Source organism: Muscardinus avellanarius (assembly GCF_963383645.1).
Source record: "Muscardinus avellanarius genome assembly, chromosome: 18".
Classification (NCBI taxonomy): Eukaryota; Metazoa; Chordata; class Mammalia; order Rodentia; family Gliridae; genus Muscardinus; species Muscardinus avellanarius.
The window spans coordinates 27,905,390-27,927,604 of NC_137804.1; the positions used below are offsets into that span (position 1 = coordinate 27,905,390).

The 22,215-nt window shown below is 39.8% G+C and overlaps 1 protein-coding gene across 1 annotated transcript in view; it reads right to left on the reverse strand.

Annotated features, from left to right (window-relative positions):
* Positions 1-22,215, reverse strand: part of CACNA2D3 (calcium voltage-gated channel auxiliary subunit alpha2delta 3) — a gene marked incomplete at both ends in the record, with an annotated part of 933,053 nt that overhangs the window by 241,993 nt on the left and 668,845 nt on the right. The window contains 2 exons of the mRNA XM_080715370.1: positions 2,518-2,598; positions 3,940-4,011. Coding sequence (XP_080571496.1) covers positions 2,518-2,598; positions 3,940-4,011 — 153 coding nt within the window. The remainder of the gene's footprint in view (positions 1-2,517; positions 2,599-3,939; positions 4,012-22,215) is intronic.

The following is a 22,215-nucleotide window of genomic DNA, read 5'->3' on the forward strand; positions in this document are numbered from 1 at the left end:
AGTTCAGAGATAGGACACCCCTGAGTTCAGTCCTGAGTACAAAAAAAAAAAAAAAAAAGAAAGAAAGAAAGAAAGAAAGAAAGAAAAATCATGGCTTTCCCACTTGCAAGGTACATAACCTGCAAAATGCTTAAGTCTCCTGTGCAAAAAAGTATTTATCTATCATTAAGACATAATGCTATCAAGCCAGGCGTGGTGGTGCATGCTTGTAATCCAGCAATCCGGAGGCTGAGACTGGAGGAACGTGGTTATGGGACAGCCTCAGCTACTTAGTGAGGCCCTCTACAACTTAGTAAGTCCCTGTTTCAAAATAAAGAATAAAAAATATGGCAAGGGGTGTAGCTCAGAGGTAGAAAGTCCCTGGGTTCCATCTCCAGTACCACGAAACAAAAACAGAAACACCCCACTGATATAGCCTTTGGGCTGCCACTTAAGGACTGCAGGCAGGAGGACTTGAGCAGGGTTTTGGAACTTTACATTCCAGAGTGTATAATTTCTCCTTTAATCCATCTTCACAATCTATGAGATGGGGACAGGAAAACCGAGGTACCAAGAGTAAGATACCCAAGGCAAGTGTGGTGGTACGTGCTTGTAATCTAAGTTCTTGGGAGGCTGAGACAGGAGGTTCACAGGTTCAAGGGCAGCCTCAGGTACTTAGTGAGACCCTGTTTCAAAATAAGGAATAAAAAATGGGGCCGGGAGTGTAGCTTGGAGGTAGAATGCCCCTGGGCTCCATCCCCAAACCCACATACACACACACAAAATAAAATACATAATGCTCTAAAGAGCTTACTAACTGCCCAGTAGAGGAAACTTTGAGAAACTGACCCATTAGGTAATTGTTAATGATTCCCTATTATATCCATTCTTCCTTGATTCACCAGAAATGTATTAAGTAGTAGCCTTGTACTTGGGGCTCTGCTATCTCCTGATGTAAAATAAGAAGCTTAAGAATTGTTTAGCCGGGCGTGGTGGCGCACGCTTGTAATCCCCGCGCTTGGAAGGTGGAGACAGGAGGATCGCGCTTGTTCGGAGCCAGCCGCGCTGGCTTAAGAGACCCTGTTTCCAAACAAAAAATATATAAAATAGGTCTGGGAGTGTAGCCCAGAGGTAGAAGGGCTTCCAGGAACCCCAGTACCACCCCCCCCCAAAAAAAAGAATTGTTTGGAAACATTCTCTGTATAGATCTATCCTTCCTTGAACAGTAGGCCAGCAATTCTGGATATCTAGGCTAAGAAATTTCAACATAAATCAAACTTTTATTAGAGACCACAGGGCTTTCACTTTTCTTATCCTTGTACCCAGTCTCTGGGGACCTGTTTCTAACACTTAATTATATGGGCTTGGATCAAATAGACATCCTACTGTGCTTCTACAAGATTAAGTTCACTTAGTAGATGTAGCTGGCTATCACCATTTGGCAGAAGAAGAACTGAAAATTCAAGGGACTTGTTCATACCTCGTCAATAACAGAACAGGGAATGCCAGAGCTGCCACCACCTCCCTCTACCTGCAGCCTAGGAAGAGTGACCTGCTCCCCCAAAACTGAGGTAAATCATGCCTTACAAAATCAGGGAAGAGCGCTAAGGCAGGGCCCCTTGGCAGCCAACAGTCCCAGATTCCTACCTATTCCTCCCATGGAGGCAGAGGAACTCAAACCATCTATGAGTGGCCCTGAACTGGGGATAGGCAAGCCAGTCTCCTTGTTGCAAGGAGGGAATTGATGCAGGCTCAACTCATGTGCTATCCGTGTAGTCCACTGCCCAGTGAGTCCACAGGACCTGGAGTGGGGGCTATGCTCTGACCCCTCATTCTCCCACCTTCAGAGGGTTTTATGGATGAACTCTATGTCTGGGTTGGGCCTCAAGGGGATGTCTCATCTATTAATTTGCTTCCCTCTCCATTCAGGAACATGGGACGGGTTTTTTGTTTGTTTTATTGTTTGTTTGTTTGTTTGTTTTGCATGAGATCCAAGGAGACTCTGTGCCTTTTTGTTTCTTATACTGTGGATTGAATCCAAGGTCCTTCTACCTCTGAGTTGCACCCCTAGCACTTTGTTGATTTTATTTGGAAACGGTCTGTTTTGCTAAGTTGTTGAGGTTCTTCCTAAGTTACTGAGGCTGGCCTTGAACCTGTGATCCTCCTATTTCAGCCTTTCCAGTATGGGGATTACCAGTGTGTACCCCATTCCCAGCTCTCCAGGCCATCTTTTTACAGGCAAATCAGTCATGTCAATACACTATATGTATCAGAAAAATACAGTGACCATGTTCAAACCTTTTATTTCACATTCAATCTTTAAACTGAAGCTACAGAAGATAATAAGGAAAAACAGAGTCAATTTAAATAAAAAATACCTATTAAGTAACTGTGCAGGTGGTACAAGGACCACACCCTAGGTTATGATGGAGATAAGAACATGCTCTAAAGCAAAGTAGTGTTTTGAACTTGACTTCTGCGGAAGTGAGGCTCCTGGCCCCGCAATGCTCTGATTACATTAGTCGGGTCTTATGTTACCTTGTATTTGGGGATGGTCTTCAGAAGTTCTTTCACTGGGACATCTGTGCCAACCACACCCAGAAGGATGCCCTTTGACCTCTGTGGGAAAAAAACATTGAACAATAATAACCGAAAGTTAACTTGGCCTTAGATATAGGGTGTCATGAGAAGCCACTCACCATAGATCCCTGTCAAGTGCCTTCCCAAGACTAAGGTTGCGGACTCACCCAGATCACTAAGAAGGACTAATTCTACCTTGTACCCTCGGCCCAAAATATTACTAGCCAAGAAGGGTAGTGTTTCAGACCAGACATCAACCATGAAAACTCCTACCACAAACTCATTTCAAGACACTTCAGTCCCCTCCCTTTTCTCCCTTTTAAAAATGAAAGCTGATGTGAAGAACCAAGACTGTTTTAGCAGCTAAGGACTCTAATCATGAACCAGTTTCTCTTACGAAAACTTTTTACAGGAGACACAGCATGGCAACTGCTTTCTCACTTTACACTGCCATCTGGTACCCAGGACAGGGACACTAATGGGCCAAGAAAAGAGATAATAACTCTAGCATTTTAGTAGCAAGATGAAAAAAGGACCAAGGTGAGGGAATAGGCCCCCAGGGTCCCAGTTCTGAAGGCAGGCTGATGCTGTAATTTGCTGAAATTTTCCATGCTAGAAAGGCCATCTGAAAGAATATACAAATTGCTGATGTCTGCTATTTGTTTTAAGGCTTATCATGGTATGTATAGTGTCCCTGCAAATTCATGTGCACTCAGAACCTCACACTGTAATGCTATTTGAAAATTCAGGGTCCTTGCAGGTATAATAGTTTAGAATCTTGAGATGAACTCATCCTGGATTTAGGATGGACCCCAAATTCAATAACTGGGTAACTCCTCTTCTTATAAGAGAGAGGAGACAGAGATACATAAAAGAAGAAGGCAACATGATGACACAGGAGTGAGTGGAACAATGCTGCCACAGGTCGAGGTATGCTTGGAGCCCCTAAAATTGGAAGAGGCAAGGAAGAATTCTTCCCTAGCACCTTTGGAGGAAACATAGCCCTCCACACGCCTTGATTTAATATATTCCTAGCCTCCATAATCATGAGAGAATATGTTTCTGTTTGGGGTGTCATCTCAGTTTGTGGCACTTCGTTACCACAGCCCTAGGAAATTACTCACACTTCCATACTTCTCCCATTCTGGTTATTTAACACTTCCATTCTGGAAAAGAGCGGAAGGTGCTACAAACTCTAAACTGATACCTACTTGAATTCTTCTCATTTATGGATGAGATGCGTTGGATGGATGAAACAATAAGAAAAAGTTAATATCCCCTTTGTCCTTCAGAGGGAAAGGTCACCAAAGCTCGAAGGAGAAGGGGTCTGAGATGGTAACCATCCTAATGGGAAGCAGGCAGTGCAGACACCATACTCACAGTTTCATTCTGCTTACTAAACACGGGCATGGCCACTGTGGTCATCAGGACGAGGCCCTGATCATCAGCAAGCTGAACAGAGAGAGAGAAGATTGTTACCAAGAATGTTTTCAAAACCTCAGGGCTAGGGGCCATCCCCCATGGCCATCACATTTGTCCTGACCCAAGAATGGGCCAGTGCCCACCTGAGCCTTTAGCAGGGAGGGAGGGCAATGTCTTCCTGCCTATTTTGCAGTTGAGTCTAGCCATCAGGTGGGGCAAAAAAGTTGCCTTCCATCACTCACCACAGTTGAATTGTTCTCTGACTTCCTGAATATTGGCTCAGATAAAGCTTTGTTTAGATTTTAATAATGTATTACAACAGACTTATTTTACTATTTTACTTCCCAGACATTTATGTTCAACAAGAGCAATAATGATCTGTCCCCTTAAACTAAAACTTGAAGATCAGAAAACACAAGCCGAAGGGTTCTTGTAAACTGGCCCTCCTGGAGACCACAGAAGTATTTATTTTCCCCAAGTTAGGTGATTCAGTACACTCTTATCTCTATATATTCTGAAATGCTAAGATGGGAAACAAGTAAGACAAAAAGCAAAAACAAAGTAAAAAGATAACTTTATCATATGACCCTGAAAATGATAACTAAGGAGCAAAGCATTTCTGAGCAAATGATCCTTGAAACAGAGTATAGGATGCATGTCTGTAACCCTCTGAACTGGACACAGGCACTTGGAGCCCAGGGTCACATTTGCTTTTCATACAGTGTTGAGAAGGAGAAGGGCAGGGATGCTAGAGTGTTCCAGGAACAAATTGGAATGCAGTAGGCTTGAGCCCAAGACAAATGTGGTTCCAATTCTCAGCTTTGAATTTTTCTTAACTACACTAGCTAAGCCTTCATGTCCTCCTATGAAATAATGCTAACTATCCTCCAGCATCATCGCTATGAAGATAAAATGTGAAACTGTGCTGCATAGTACCTGACATATAGAGGTGCTCAAAGGATGCTGGGCTCCTTTCCCTGCCTTCAGGTCACACACCAATAAGAGGCAGAGTCCAAAGAGAGACCAAGGCTGTGGTACTGCTGACAGGTAACACAACTGGCCCAGCTGGCCCAATAGGAAATAAATACTTTCTGGTTTCACAGTCTACCCAAGGCCCCTAAAAGAAGCACACTGTGGAATGGAATCTGTGGTTTTCAATCCAGAGTGTTTTCTGATAGTTTTCTCCTTCTCCATAGCTTTAGTGCCATAGAACAATTGGATATTGCTCTCAGACTTCTTGCAAAGAGGCATCACAAAGAAAAGACCTTAAAATCTTTCTCATCCATGTCTGCAGGGATTGGCTTGTCTTGCAAGTAAAAGTCACTTAGCTCATCTTTCCCCCTGTTCTTTTAATACATTCTTGGCGGTAAAGGACAGTACTGCTTGCCAAATGGTACATAGAAAGAACAGCTGAACCTGAGTCCTTGTTAGAAATGCATAATCCCAGGTCCCATTCTAGAGCCTCTGAATGTGAACCATTACTTTAGTAATTAGTTCCAGAAGTGCTATTGTAAGGCAGTCCTTTCTACTTCTTCCCTATCAGCAATCATGACAGCTAAGAGGAGCTGGCAAGGGTTAGAAATAATCCCAAAAGGAACAGAGGGAGCCATGTTTTTATTAGTTTCACATCTATGTCAAGAAAGACCTGTATTCCTCCATCAAAATTAAGATGATAAAAATCTCAAAAACCATGGTGTTATAGTTTCTATGGTGCCTACTTGTTAGATCAGCCTCCAGTCTACATGTTTGCTGAGATCATTTTTAGATATAACTTAGATTTAAATCAGTAGACTTTAAGCAAAGTAGATTACCCTCCATAATGCAAGTGAGTCTCATCCCATCAGTTGAAGGTATTTATTAAAGAAAATGTAGGTCCAGGAAGAAAGAAGGAATTCTTGCCTTCAAACTCAAGATTGTAGCATTGATTTTGGCTAAAATATTTATTTAGTTTATCAGCCTGTCTTAAAGATTTCAGGCATATCAGGCTCCATGGTCATGTAAGCCAATTATTTGATATAAATCTGTGTGACATATAACACATATACACACATATATATATATACATATGCACATATGTATATATATATGCATACATATACATGCACATATGCTTCTCTATGTAGGCTCTCCTATTGTTTACTTCTAGAGAACCCTGATTAATGTGTATGATAACTATGAACTTATTGAGTATTAGAACATATAAACAAATTTATATTATCAGAATTAACAACAAAACGATATTAACTGAAATGATGCTCACAGTTATTTCCAGAAACTAAGTCTCAGTATATACAGTATATAACAGTTTATGGAAATATAGTTCCAAAATCTTACTAGAAATACTTAGAGTATACTATGCCCACCACCGGAGGCATGCAAGTTCATTTTCCGCAGAACCAACTCAGGGTAAACAGTTCTCTTAGATTTAGACGTCTTTCCATATTCTGACTCCTTGATTAATCCTTAATGCTATACAGAGAAATGACTTCAGCTGATCCATATCCCTGGACAACTTCCACTTTGCAACCCAAATCAAAATCTCAAGTAATGCCAACACGTATCATGGATGAAATCAAAACATACCATTGACAATAATGAGAAATGAAGCTTTTCTCCTGCAACCAGTAGAAAAATCAGTTATAAATCACTAGTAATTGTTCTGGCACAAACACAAGATCATGGGAAATGAACTTCCAAATATTAAGCCAGAATATAGTATCAACTTCACTCAGAGACTAATTCCAAATGTAATTACTGCATCATTACTTTAAAAAAATCCTGTAATACTGCATTTGTACTGAAACCACTCATTTGTAACCAGCCCCAGGTAAACAAATGAAATACAGCAAGTCCAGTCTAGCCTGAGTTCTGATCATGTTGAGCTCTGATCTCATGTACTTTTCTTTCTTTCTTCCTTTTCTCTTTCTTTCTTTCTTTCTTTCTTTCTTTCTTTCTTTCTTTCTTTCTTCCTTCCTTTCCTTCCTTCCTTCCTTCCTTCCTTCTTTCTTTTCTTCTCTTCTCTTTTCTTTTCTTTTCTTTCTTTCTGTGGGTCTTGGGAGGAACCCAGGGGCATTCAACCTCCGAGTTACATCCCCTGCCCTATTTTTTGGGGGGTGGTACTGGGGTTCCTGGAAACCCTCCTCCTATCTCTGGGCTACACTCCCAGACCTATTTTCCTATTTTATACATTTTTTATTTGGAGACAGGGTCTCTTAAGCCAGCACAGCTGGCTTCAAACCTGCACGATCTTCCTGTCTCCCCTCCTATGCGCAGGGATGACAAGTGTGCACCACCACGCCTGGCCCCCTGCCCTATTTTTTGAAACAGGGTCTCACTAAGTTGTGGAAGGCCTCACTAAGTAGCTGAGGCTGTTCCTGAACCGTGATCCTCCGGTCTCAGCCTCCTGAATGCTGGGATTACAAGCATGTGCCACCACGCCCAGCCTCATGTACTATTCTTTTAAGAGAAGTTCTGGCTCTGGTTTGAACCAGCTTAGTCACCACCCTAACCTGGAGGCTTCCCATTCATACCAGCTCATCGTCTGGCCACAAGGACTGGCAAGAGCCCATGAAGAGTACTTGAAAAATATTAAGACCCTCATCTACACCCACTAGCCCCACTGTTTCAGCCTCAGTGGATCTTAAACATTTCATGGAGAAGGAAATCAATTTGAAAGTTCATTTGCACTGTAGCATTTTATGATCAAAAGGTACTCTGTACTCCTGCCATAGAAAACAGCATCCAGGGGCAAAAGTTTTTTTCCAGACCACCAAGCAGAAGTTATGCAGCCAACCATGGCCAGACACCCTCAGCCCCCCACAACACACACACTAGGGGGTTCCAGCCTTTCTGTCATCCCAAACCCATAGCTGCTGCTGAGGCAAGAGCCCTATTTAGGACTCATATATGTGGCTTCCAAGAAAAATGCAGACAGACAGAGAGTCAACATTCATTTTTCAAAGGGTAGAAGCAGGAGATAGGGGTCACCATGGTCCATCTGGGCAAAATCCCATTAACTCAAGTCCAAATGGGAATCTTAAAATGAACCGCTGTTCAATTACACTTGTCCAGGCTCTGAACAGGCCTACGCAATGCTCAGTTATGGTATTCTGTTATATAATAAGTGTATATTATTCTATATTCTTCATTTCCTAAGCTACATAATGGGGACTGTTCTGGTATCAAAGGAAATGATGAATAATAATACTGAACATCTGGTTTATAAAACACAAACTTGCTCAACAGATTGACTACTTCCTGTCAGCTTCCCAAGTTAATCACACATGTGGGCTTATATGAATATGCATTCGGACCCATGTGTAAGGTCTGTGTCAGGCTTCTACTCTCAATGCTTGATGAGTTTCCCACTGATGGCACCAGTTGGCAATGCGGCCAGCCCTTGAGTGTGGCCTCAGATCTTATGGAAACACCGTATTTGTGGTAGCTCCACATTGCTTCTGGCCTGGTTGTTATTATTCATTGAGATTTTTTTTTTTTTTTTTTTTTTTTGCTGAATCTTCCCGAAGTATCAGCTTTGTGCCAAGTTCCATCCCAGGAGCTGTGAAGAAAACTAGTAAAATAAGACTTGGGTCTGACAATGGGATAGGAGGGTTGCAGGTTCAAAGTCAGCCTGAGCAACTTCTTTGAAACTTAGTGAGACCCTGTTTCAAAAAAAAAAAAAAAAAAAAAAAAACCAGGGATGTGAGTGTAGCTCTGATGTACATTCTGAGTAGCTCAGAATAACTTCTGAATTCAATACTCAGTAATATAAATAAAAAAGACCTGAGTCTGATCCCCAGCATACTCAAAGTCCATATAGGGAAAATGAGGCGAGGGGAAGGACCTGTGGGCGGGGAGCAGTTCCCTGGCTCTCATTTAGTGAGTGGAGAGGCCATCTTCCTCAAGTCTAGCTTATACAAAAGTAAATATTTTTGGAATTTATTGATAACTGTCAGGCTTCATATTACAAATTCAGCATGATTCCTGAAAGCAGGTTTAAGAACCAGGAAGAAGTTTTCTGTTTCATTCCATTTACGTTAGAGTAAGGATATTTATAAATGGAATGGTGAAAATGTAGATAGTTGTTTAGTACTTTTCTTTTCCTTCTGCAAATATGGAGAGAAATCATCTTATTCTCTACAGTCACAGTTTTGTGGCAGCTCACCTCCCTCATCCTGAGTGTATGTCGAGACATCCCATCCTGGCTGTGCTAACCAGAGTGTGTGACACACAAACACACATACACACATGTCCCGTCTATGTCACACTGGTTGGCTCAGTAATTAGGCACAGGATTCAAGAGAGGCTGACTGGGATTTTTGTCCTTCTATCTGGGAATACTGGCAAAGATGCTGTTCTCTCCTTCCTGGATGGCTATAAGAATGTAAGCCTGGCAATTTTGTCCCCCCACCACAGAAAAGCAATTAGACTGAAAGTAATAAGAAATATAGTTAACACACAAAGAGTGTGTATGTTTGTGTGTGAGAGAGAGAAAGACTAAGAGAAAGAAAGAGAAGGATGAAGAAGGAAAAGGAGGAAGAGAAATGAGGAAGAAGTAAAGAAAGAAGGAAGAAAGAGGAAAAGGTAGAATTAGGGAGAGGAAGAGGGGCAGGGAGGGAGGGAACCAGTCTTTGGAGGTCTTCATCCCTAAGGTCAACTCCATCCATGATTTTTTCTTCTTTTTTTCTCCATTTTTGGGTTACTTGAGCCAATAAGTTTTCTCATTTTTGCTTGAATGAACATAAATTGGATTTATGATTCTTATAAAAGAATCTTGAATCACACAGGTATTAGTTTGATATATAAATGACCTAGGTATGCTGTACATGATAGTACATGCTTGTAATCCCAGCGCTTGGGAGGCTGAGACAGGAGGATCTCACAGGTTCGAGCCAGCCTCAGCTATTTAGTGAGGCTCTCAGCAACTTAGTGAGACCCTGTTTCCAAATAAAGTATAAAATAGGTCTGGGAGTATAGCCCAGAGGTAGAAAAGCCCCTGGGTCCCACCCCCAGTACCACACACACACAAAAAATGACCTAGGTAGTTCTGGATACCCATTAAGCTGGTCCTAGGTGCTATGTATAACTCAGAAGAGATTCTGACACCAGAAAGGCCAAAGGGCAAAAGATTACAATATTTGCAAGATGAGTAGTTGTATGTCTTTCCCACATGAGAAGAAATTTGAATATCCACAAAGTAGTCAAATACTGAACAATATCAGAAAGCATTGAGAGAGATGGCCATTTTTCATGACTATATAAAGAACTGTTGTTATTGGGATTTCGTGAGAAATCTTTACAATAATAATCAAAGTTTGGCTGCCTTGAGAAAGGAGCCTGGGCAAGATTTAGAATCGAAGTTAATTATTGTCCACACAAGGACAGAGGCTGGAGCATGCAGGGAAAGCAGTCAGGCCTAGAGAAAGGTGCCATAAGGTGCCTTAGACTGGGAATAGTGGTGACTACAACAGTGCTGCCTGAGTAGCCTCCAATTCTGAAGGACATCTGTTCTACTTGCCTCTTCCACATCCCCGTTTAGAGGAACACTGCCAGGACCCTCTGTTTCTTTTGCAGCTAGGAGCCTCAGGGGGTGAATGCCAAGGCCCAGAGAAAGAAGGCAAGCTGGGCCTGGCCTAGAGAAGGCATTCAAGTGAATCAAGGGCAGTATGCTTGGCAGCCCATTAGAGGGTGGCCAGGTGGTTTTCAGCAGAGTCTCCTGCCAGATATGCTCAGCCCCGGAGGCTTGGGCTCAAAGGGAATGCTGTGCACAAATGGTGAGCCCTGCTGGCGAAGACTGGTTCTGAGCCAAGAACAAAAGCTAGTTTAGAAATGCTCCTCAGATACCATTTTTCTGCTATTCTTTGCTCCTCTTTATGCTTGTGTGTTTTATTAAAGTTGGTCCTCATATTGACTGTACTAATGGAGTGCACGGTACAAACATATAATACTACAGTGCATAAATATTCTGTATATGTGTATAACCTGCAGGCACACAGTTGCATTTCTACTGTTTTCCTTTCAACACCTGCAATAGACATCAGCCTCAGCTCCATAGAAAGACACTATTACCCTCTAGTGGACACTAGTGTAAATTGCAGGCACAACGTCTTTGGACATAAAAGGTCATTTCCAGACTATGAGCCTTTTCAGTTAAAAATGTAAACCAGGGCCAGGTGTGGTGGTCCATGCTCATAATCCCCGTGCTCGGGGGGGGGGGGGCGGAGACAGGAGGATCGCACAGGTTCAAAGCCAGCCGTGCTGGCTTAAGAGACCCTGTTCCCAAACATAAAAAAGTATAAAAACTACGTCTGGGAGTGTAGCCCAGAAGTAGAAGGGCTTCCAGGAACCCCAGTACCACCAAAAAAAAAAAAAAAAAAAAAAACAAAACAAATGTAAACCAGGTGTAATGGTGCACGTCTGTGATACCTGTACTTGGCAAGCTAAGACAGGAGGATTACACGTTCAAGATTAGCTTCACAAACTTAGGATACTCTTAGCAACTTAGTGACAACCTGTTTCAAAACAAAAAATAAAAAATAGGGCTAGGGATATAGGTTAGAGAAAGAATGCCTCTGGGTTCAATCCCCAGTATCATACACAAAAAAGTATTTAAATGGCATTTGATGTCATTTAGATTTCTTCTTAGTTGCAGCATAGGCTGTATCAACTATTAGTTTTGCCAATATCCTTTGCATTGACAAAAAAGAAATAGTACTAAGAGTAGAAACTGAGCTGTGTATTCCTTTAAATATGAGCTGGCACATTTAAAAGTAGCATCACTGATTCCTTAAGGTGTAAAGGTCTTGATAATGTGCCTGGGAAATACAGTGAAGGCAATGTTCTTTTCTACTCACTATCTCAAGTTCAGCATGAGCCAAAGGGAAGACAACATCTTGGGCACCCTTTCTTCTGCCCACAAAGTTTACCAATGACGTGGGAATTCTCAAAGGCAGTCTCTGGGTGGCACATGATGAAGGATATTGTGGTCAGGGTGGAAACACATGTCACCATATCCTCCATTTCATACTCTATGGCAAGGATTGAGCAAGGCGGTTGAGAGCACTGAAATGACCCCCTGTATAAATTAGAGCACCAGTACAAAGAGGAAAACATAGATGCAGAGAAAAGGAGAAATGAGTAGAAAACTTAGCTATGTAGAGACCCTCTGTGAATCCCTGGATCTATCTGTTTTAGCTTCGACCCAAAAGTCCTCTATACTTATCGCTTTCATTAGCCACCTGCCCTCCTTCTATCATCACCATTATTATTCTTAATACTGGGAAGAGATTCTAGGGGAAGAAGCTGATAAAGACATGCAGTGCAGAACCTCAGCCCCTCTCCAAACCCGTGGACACAAAGGGTGCCACTAGGAGAAGAGCAGCAAAAACCACTGGAACAAGGCAAGTCGATCCTATACGCCTCATGCTCACAAGAGAAAGCCCAGTGTCAGCATCCCTTTGGCTGATGACCACATCTGACTCGGCTGTGCATTCTATTCTCAGACTTCTTGGATCCTACTACGGTTAGTGATAATCAGGCTATTTGCTTTGTGCTTTAATAGTGGCCAGTTTTGAGAGGCTTTATATCAACACACATAATTAAAAGCCCATCGAGTCAACAACTTCCTGTATGATCTAAAAAGCCATTTGCAAATGAGAAGAAAAAGAAGTCATACCTCGTTAAGTTGGTAGATCCCAAAACACTTCTACATGGTTGTATGTGTACATTCATATCTGTGACAGATCTGAAGAGCAATTTTCCTAGATTTCTTTGTGAGAATTCTTATCCTAATTATGGAACCTGAAGTCTATGTCATCTCTTAAAACCTAAATGACAAAATCTTCCAATGACAACATGGGTAAATTTCAATATTTGGAAAAAGAAGCAAGTTACACAAATATACAGGCATTGCAAAACCATTTATGTAAAAATGTAAACATGTAAAACAAGCAGTCTACTGAATATACATACATCTGTGTAAGAAAATTCATCTAATAAAATGGCATTGGCCCAGACAGGATGCAAACTTTTCAGGTGTCAGGGCCCAGCAGGAATCAAATTGGATCAAAGTTTAATAAAGAAAATATTTGAAAGTATATATACATGAATGCAGTGTACTTCTTGGAAGGAGCAGAGTAGTCCCTCATTGCTAGAAACAAGGGAAGCAGTGCTATACCAGAATATGCAGTAAGGAGAAGTTTCTAGAACCTGAGAGAGAGAGAGGCTGTGTTTTACCAGTTACCTGAGGAAAGCTGTGATCTGTCATAGAAGGACAGTCAGCTCATGACACCCACCAATATGTGTAGTGTTTCACTACATCACACAAATTATAAATAAAAATATAACCCTACTTTACTATAATTAAATATTTGTATTTCTTTCTTTTTTGGTGGTACTGGTTTTTTTGTGGTACTAGGGTTCTTGGAAGCCCTTTTACCTCGGGGCTACACTCCCAGATCTATTTTATATTTTTTTATTTTTGGAAACAGGGTCTCTTAAGCCAGTGCGGCTGGCTTCAAACCTGTGTGATCCTCCTGTCTCCGCTTCCCAAGCACGGGGATTACAATCGTGCGCCATCACACCCGGCTAAATATTTATATTTCTTAAATATGAATGGTGGCTACATATATGAGCTTTGGACTTAATTTTTTATTTATTTATTTTATTTTTTTTTGCAGTACTAGGGATGAAACCCAAGGGCATTCTACCTCTGAGCTACACGCCCAGCCCTATTATTTTTTATTTTGAAATTAGGTCTCACTAAGTTTCAGAGGGCCTCACTAAGTAGCTGAGGCTGTCCATGAATTTGATTCTCCTGTCTCAGCCTCCCAAGTACTGGGAGCCACCACGCCTGGCTCGACTGCAACTTTTAATAAAAAGAATGTCTCCATAAATTCTCACCTATAGAAAGTATTTAATAAATAAAAGCACCCAATAGCATATGATTGCAATGAAAATTAATGTCTAAAAGTAAAAAGTAAGTTATTAAAATAATAGTAATACAGCCAGGCGTGGTGGCACATGCTTGTAATCCCCTCACTTGGGAGGCTGAGACAGGAGGATCACTCAGGTTCAAAGCCAGCCTCAGCTACTTAGTAAGGCTCTCAGCAACTTAGTGAGACCCTGTTTCCAAATAAAATATAAAATAGGTCTTGGAGTATAGCCCAGAGGTAGAAATTCCCTGGGTTCCACCCCAAATACCACAAAAAAATCATAATAGTAATACATTATTTAAAATCATTTTTAACACAATGATAAAACAGTCCTTTAAATAAGCCAGGGTTGCCGGGCATGGTGGCGCACGCTTGTAATCCCCGCGCTTGGGAGGCAGAGACAGGAGGATCGCGCAGGTTCGAAGCTAGCCCCGCACGCTGGCTTAGGAGACCCTGTTTCCAAATAAAAATGCAAAAATAGGTCTGGGAGTGTAGCCTGGAGGTAGAAGGGCTTCCAGGAACCCCAGTACCACAAAAAAAAAAAAAAAGCCAGGGTTAACATTTTGACTTTGAAAGTATTATCAGAATAAAGTTTGTATGTTCTGGGTTAAACAGATTATATTTGTCAGTATTTTTGATCCTCTATATGGTGAGAGGTTCAGAAAGGTCAGGCATTGGTTAGAACTGAAAGCAATATGAATTATCTTTTATGACACTACCCAGATGAACTGCTTCACTCTAAACATCTAGACAAATTAAAAACACCAACCATTGTTTAGATTTCTATTATGCACTAGCATTTTTCAACATTTTTGCAAGATGCCTGAATCTTAAGTAATATGTCTCCAACAAAATGGCAGTGGAGAATAAGAACAAGAAGTAAGAATAAATAAACCCTTTAAGTAACATTTCCTTTCATTCCGCCCTTGATTGTTTTGGTAAAGCATAGCTACTCAATCCATGAGAAATGCTACACAAATGATATTTAGCTTTTGGCTAAGACATTTTCTCTTCTTACTGAATCATTATTACTTGCCATTGAGATTTGGGGATTCTGAATTCTTATGAGACTTTTCAGCATTTTAAGTTGTTTAAATAGAAAAGTAAACAAATTTTTCTCTTTGAACTTTAACTGTATCTTGGATGAACTGGATTGTTGACTTCATTCTCTCTCTCTCTCTCTCTCACTCTCTCTGTCTCTCTCTCTCTCACACACACACACACACACACACACACACACACACACACACACAACCTGAAGACAACTTCATGAATGATAATGCTGGATAAATGTTGGAACATCTATTTGAAAATCTCCAAACAGCTTTCTTCTAATAAAATAGTTATTATTCAAGAAAAGGTTGGTTGGTGTTGCTTTCCTTTTCCCAATGATTTTAAGATATGCCATTAAGCAGAGAATTTAGTTTAGAAGAAAATGCCTAGATAGAGGAAGGACAGTGTTTTTTAGCAGAAACATGTATATACATGAAGCCACAGTCAAGAGAGTATTTCTGATTAATATATGCAAAAGTTCTCTTGGAAACTGCTTTGTTTACTAGGGTATACCATGCATATTTCAAGATGCCCAGTAAAAATTACAAGGAGAATTATCACAAGGCATTGAATTTGGGCCAAGATTCATGATCAGGTTTGACACATAAGTGACCCCCATTGTGGATAAACATTATATTTTCGCAAATATGGTTTAGACACCTTCCAAATAGATGCCCCAAAACATAGCCTATTGCTAGAGCTTCAGGGCCCTGAGACAAAACCTTCTCCTTGTTTAAAGACCCCCTGAAATGCTGCTTCCTCCATAAAACCTCCCCTAACTAAGTGGAAATGGGAACCAGATGTTCTTAGACTTTACTACAAAGATAATCATATTTACTCTACAACCAAAGATACCATCTAGGACCAAACTTTTGCAAACTGTTAATACAGTGAACTCACTGAACACTGTGGCTGGAAGAAAGACTGGAAATTGTGTCGAGCCTGTGAACTCCAAGGGCAGAAACTAGGAATATTTCCTCTTAATCTATATTCTTTTTAATAGAGAGCCTAGTACAAAATAAGTGCTTCAGCAAACGATCCTTGAATTAATTTATTTCCATGCCATTTTTATTTTATAAAGGAGATCCAGAGAGGAAAAGAGTCTCAGAATTAGTACTAGAACTGAGACAAAACCATTTATTATTATTATTTTTATTATTATTATTATTATTATTATTATTATATTATAATAATTATTATTTTATGGAACTAGGGATTGGGACATTTTACCTTCAACTACATCCCTACCCCTTTTTATTTTTTGTTTTGAAACATGATCTCACTAGGTTACTGAGAGTCTTGCTAAGTTGCTGAGACTGGCCTTGAACCTGTCATGCTCCTGTCTCAGCCTCCTAAGTACGAAGATTACAGGCATGCATCACTGTGCCTGGCTGTTCCTTCTCTTAATATCTTTATATACTGTATATCAATACATGTGTACTGTATATAGTATAATTAGCCTAAGACAGTATGGAATTTCTGAGAAGCTGGTATCTACCTGCTCCTGCTGCAAATGGGCAAAAGATTTATAATATTCTGCCAAAACCACAGAGATAAAGAAAAGAACTTTTTTTTAACAGCCTAGTTGAATATTGTGACTTGAAACAAATAGATCTAGAGCATGTAACTCAAGCTTGCTCAGTCATTTTTACTTATCTGTCCTTCCTACTACCCATCTGTCTTCCTATCTGTCCATATGCATATCCATAGCAGTCTTTTTATTACCCAACAATGCTTCATATGAATTGTATTTATGTAGCCTTACATCTCACTCTGACACAGACCTAGCACATTGTCCCATTTAACACATGAAGGGATTAAAGATGAAGGGGCAAACTAACTTGCTCCAGGTCACAGAAGGCAACAGCATGGAAATTTGAGCCTTAGCCTACCTAATGCCAGAGCCCAGGGGCAAATCATTCCACCCTCAGTCTCCTGTTTTGTAGTGCAAGGACAAATGTCATGTTTTACTTTCAGGAGCTTAGAGTGCAGTGAAAGAGAAAACCAAGCAAGCCATGCTTAAAATAGGAAGAGCCCTTGAGAGTTCTTGGAAGAACTAAGTGGAATCATCGAAAAATCACCTCACATAAAGCCTGGCCCATCTGGCAGGTGTGACTCATCTCACAAGAACCATTACACGTAGGGGAGAAAAGTTTACATGCTTCTTTGAAATCCACTCACTACTCTATCAAGTCAGAACTATATCAGTCTCTTCATCTGAGTCACATTAAAAAATATAAAGTATTTCTCCTTTGTTCTATGATGGAATGCCATGGCCTTCATTGGTTAAATGTGATTCAGAAAGCAATGTGGTTAATTGTGACTACATATATTAATGGAGATCGAAGGGAGAAGCACATGGGGAAGGAAGTTGTTATAGAGGAAGGGAGTTGGGAAGAAGGGGCAGATGCTTCCAAGTGTCCAGGTTCCAAATCATCACGTGATCCAGGCCTGGGAAAATTAGGGTGGGTCTAATTCAGGCACAGAGGGCTCATGATTCAGCAAGTAGTTCAATACTATGAGTCATTTCTGGGGAAAAAAAATCCATACTATGGCATAAGTCCTTGACTGACATTTTTCTACCTCATGAAACATTGTTGGGTTTTCCAAAATCCTTTCAGTTAATTAGAAGGGATAAATTTCTAACTCTCTGTTTTTGAACTTCTTTACAACCTTGCTGTACATGATTACATTACTCCTCCAGTTTGCCACACAGGGTCATTTCAGTTGAATTCTTTGGCATGAGAGGTCTGGCAATTTAACTAGAACGATCCCTTGAGATCACACAGGGTGAATGCAGGTGTGAAGTATATAGCTATCCAATATCTGGGGGCCTGAGAAGTGAATAAAATGGCTGCAAAAAGAATCCAGTAGCTGAACTCTGACCAGACCAATAAGTATATGACTCAATTTAATAATAAAAACTAAAAGCTGGTTGCTTCATTAAAATAATTATTTTGAAATTTTGATGTACAGAAACAATATAGATGGACAAATCTCCATTGAGGGAAATGAGATTTGTTTTGTATCAAAAATTATGCCATAAACATAAAGAAAATCTATGACTTTGGATTACAGTTCATGAGTATTTTCTCTTGAATAAACTCATGGCATTTACCAGGTTTTGTTTCCCCACAGAAAATGTCCTCCTATAAAGAGCAGTGAAGTCAGATTAAAGTCACTGATGGTAATTTGACATTGATTTGATATAGAATATATAGACTTGACTCACATTTATATTTTAACAAAGACTTGATTTTAAAATTAGTCATTGAATTACAGTGATTTTTTAAATTGGAATTGTTTTATTTGTATGTTCTCTCTTTCTAATGCAATAAAAATGTATTTCTAGCTGGGCGTAGTGGCTCAAGCTTGTAATCCCAGCATTCGGGAGGCTGAGACAGGAGGATCGCGGTTTGCGGACAGGCTCAGCTACTTAGTGAGGCCCTATGCAACTTAGTGAGACCCTGTTTCAAAGTAAAGAATAAAAAATAGGGCAAGGGGTGTACCTCGGAGGTCGAATGCTCCTGGGTTTCATCCCCAGACCTGCAAAAAAAATGTATTTCTGACTCAATTATATATATTTTGTGTTATTAATCGTTTATTCACTAGGGTATTTCATTCAGTTCCAATGCAATGACACACCTTCCAGGGTCATAAATCTACCACAAAGTGTAGGTTCATAAACCATTTTTCAAAAAACACATGTAGTGTATCAAGTGATGGATGCAGGTGTTCAATCAAGAAATACAGAAGAGATCTTAAAATGGGAAATCAATTTGTTGTGCAAAAGATCATCTTTGGGGCAATAAAAATTATCTATACAATTGCATCTTGAAACAAGAAAATCAGAAATGTGGGTATCCTTTGATGACCTTTCAAAAACTGCCCCAGGTTTAATATTGGTTATGCTGACACTAAGGACATAATAGTCTAATTCACTAAGGTTTTTGAAGTGAGTTCTTTAAATTCTCTCTACCTTCATTTCTATATAGAAGAAGGGTGTTTGTATTTCTTTGGGGATACAAGAACATTTGAGATGAAAATAATTTTTTAAATTCTATTATTTTTTATTCAGCTGTCATAACGTATATTGACAGTGACATACATGCACATAGCACTTGGTGCCCCCTCAGCCTCCCCATTTCCCTCCCTCCCAATGCAGAGTGCCCAGATTGACATCGGTATATTTACATGTATACACATAGTTGATGGTAGCATTTCCATTAATAGACCTCAGTCTTCCTCCTTCCCTCCCCTTAGATCATTTGCAAGAAGATAGAAGGACCTGGAGAAACTATATTAAGTGAGATTAGCCAGTCACAGAAAGTGAAAAGTCATGTGTTTTCTCTAATATGTGCAGGATAGGGAGTAACTGGGATACAAGAGGGACTCCAGATTATAGAGATTTGAAATCAGTTCATGGTTTTCAGCCTTAAAAATACCTAGATCTTTGGCTATATATATGTTAAGAATACCAGTTTACATCAGTGTTTCAAAACCATTTTTACCTTTGCTTTATCTAATTAGTCTTAGTGTGCTGCATTCTGGGCAAGCACTGTCCATTTTACTTCTCTGGAAAGTCCTATAGGAGGCATTTTCACCCCGGTATGACAATGAGAAAGCCTAGGCTCACAGTAATGATGCCCTGGGCCCAAGAACACCAGAGAGGGCTATAAGACAAGCCTCCACTTCTCCTATCTCACCCAGAATCTGTTCTTAGGAACTACTGATGTCCTGCCCTGCCACGGGGGAGAGAGAATGCCTCCTCTCTATCATGGTGGGCACAGTACAAGAGACTGTGCCATTCAGTACAACACTCTCTCAATAGCAATTACCCAAATGCCATCCTCACCCAGCTTCGTTTCTCCACCTTCTGTCAAGCAGCCCTTCCTTCCACCTGCAGGGATAAGACAGGCAAGACCTAGCAAATAGGCACATATGGGGTGGTTGACTCCAGAATTTAAACCAACACCTATCCTTGTCATGTATTTCCAATCTCAAATCAGTGTTGCTCTAAGCATCCAACATGGACTGGGCCTTTGATTTGATGATAAAATATGACCTCTCTTTCTGGTAGGACATAAGATTATTGATAACAGAGGTATTTACTCCGTGAGAGACAATCCGCTATTTATAAACCTTCACCCTTCTGAGTATAGCTGTCTCTACTAAGAATCAGTGCAATTGTAAATGTATTTCCACAACTGAGTTTGGCTTTTCAACTTTTTTGTTTGTTTCTGGAGAAAGTTAGGCTCGGCAAACAACTGTTAAATGAACTCTTATTAATCTTATATTCCAGTTAATTTATTTGTGGGTAATATAATTAGTTCATTGGCATAAATATAATTACCTATAAAAATAATATGCCCTCATTGTATAGGATTTGAAAAATACAGAACTATATTAAGAAGAAAACAAAATAAATACTTCTTCTACTATTAGTAAATAGCTACCATTAAACATATCTATTCATTTCTTTTAATATTGTTTTGTACATTTGTATGTTTACCCACAAACAGCATAATGTGCTTAAAATGTTGTATTCTGATTTTAAACCTAATTTACTTTCTTACATTATTACATAACCCTTTGACCCATAATTATTTTTTTTTGTGTGTGGTACTGATGATGGAACCCAGGGGCATTCGACCTCTAAGCTACATTCCCAGCCCTGTTTTTTGTTTTTTTATTTTGAAACAGGGTCTCACTGATTTGCAAACCACCTCAATAATTAGCTGAGGCTGTCTGCAAACCATGATCCTCCTCTCTCAGCCTCCTGAATGCTGGGATTACAAGTGTGCATCACCACACCCGGTGGCCCATAATTTTAAAATAGCTTTTAATAATCTTTCTCTTGGGAGTTCAATAACTATTGTGACCACTTTCCTATTTCTGAGTGTTTTGGTTCTTATTTTCTTCATTGTAAACAGAAGTGCAAGTCACATCAATTTAGGATAGATTCTACAAAAAAAATTATAGGCTCAAAGCATACATGTATAAAAATTCTTGATATATATTGGCAATGTTTTATTGAAGACTTTTAACAATTTTCATGCATAACACAGTAAAACCTTAATTTAAGTTTTTCATAATTAAGTTGAACATTTGGTTTTTATCTTTCTCTTAATTACAAAACAGTATATACATTCTTCAAATGAGTATGGAAATTGAGTAAACCCACAAGTAGACACCTACTATGAGATTGTTTAATATTAACATTTCTTTTCAATAAAAATGCAAATAGCATCCTGTTCCCAAACAAAGCTCTACATCCAGCTAGAATACCTGTTCTACTCTGCGGGGTGTCTTGCTGTTAGGAAGCTATGCACAGTTTGAATGTGAGTATCTTGCATTTATTTGTTTATTGGTCTCAAACACAGGGTTGGACACAGCCATGGAAAACAGGTTAGTCAAGGTTCAGATGGGTGAAATATGCAAAGTTCACCGCCTTCTTCAGCAGCAGTATAGCATTTCTGGACTGTCACAGGCACACTCATAAAGAGTGTGAAGAAAAAAATACTTTCTTAGCAGAGAAGAAAATATTTGGTTAAGCAACTACGAATATGGTTGAGTAATAATACCATTACTCAGATGTCCATGAAGTCCACTGCACTGGCCAGGGGAAGAGCTGAAGTAACTGGACCTGTTCTGTTTTCTATTTCCCTTGTCTTGCATCCAAAATATATTGAACAATTTACATTGTAGTTACATGCTGCTATCATCTTTCAGACTGTGAGTATATTAATTTTAACATCCCCAGCTTGGGAATGAATATGAAAGATGCCTGTATATGTTCCTATAAAATAGTAAATGATAAGGAAAAATAGGATCATCAAAACAAGAAATGATAGTTTACATTGCAAAGCAAGTAGAGGTAAAAGCCACAGAGTCATAAACTAGAACCAAAAGTAAATAGGCATCACCTCCCAGTCTTGCTATGCATTTGCATCAATTAGCTGGCTATGTAACTGTAACACAATACTAAAATCATTAGACCTGAAGCTCTATGAAAACAGCAGTTTTGCAAACTTTCAATTCTCTATTTTCAGTGACAGTTAACCCAATAGTTCAAAGTATGGAAGTTAAATGAGGTGAAGAATAATAAATGATATCCCACAATTGTTGGAGTCTGATTTCACTGAGATAAAAGATATACCAAAATCTACTGGCAAAAGTTTGTACCTAAAGAACAAGATAGAAATAAGAAAGCAGGGAGAGGAGGAAGGAAGGAAGGAAGGAAGGAAGG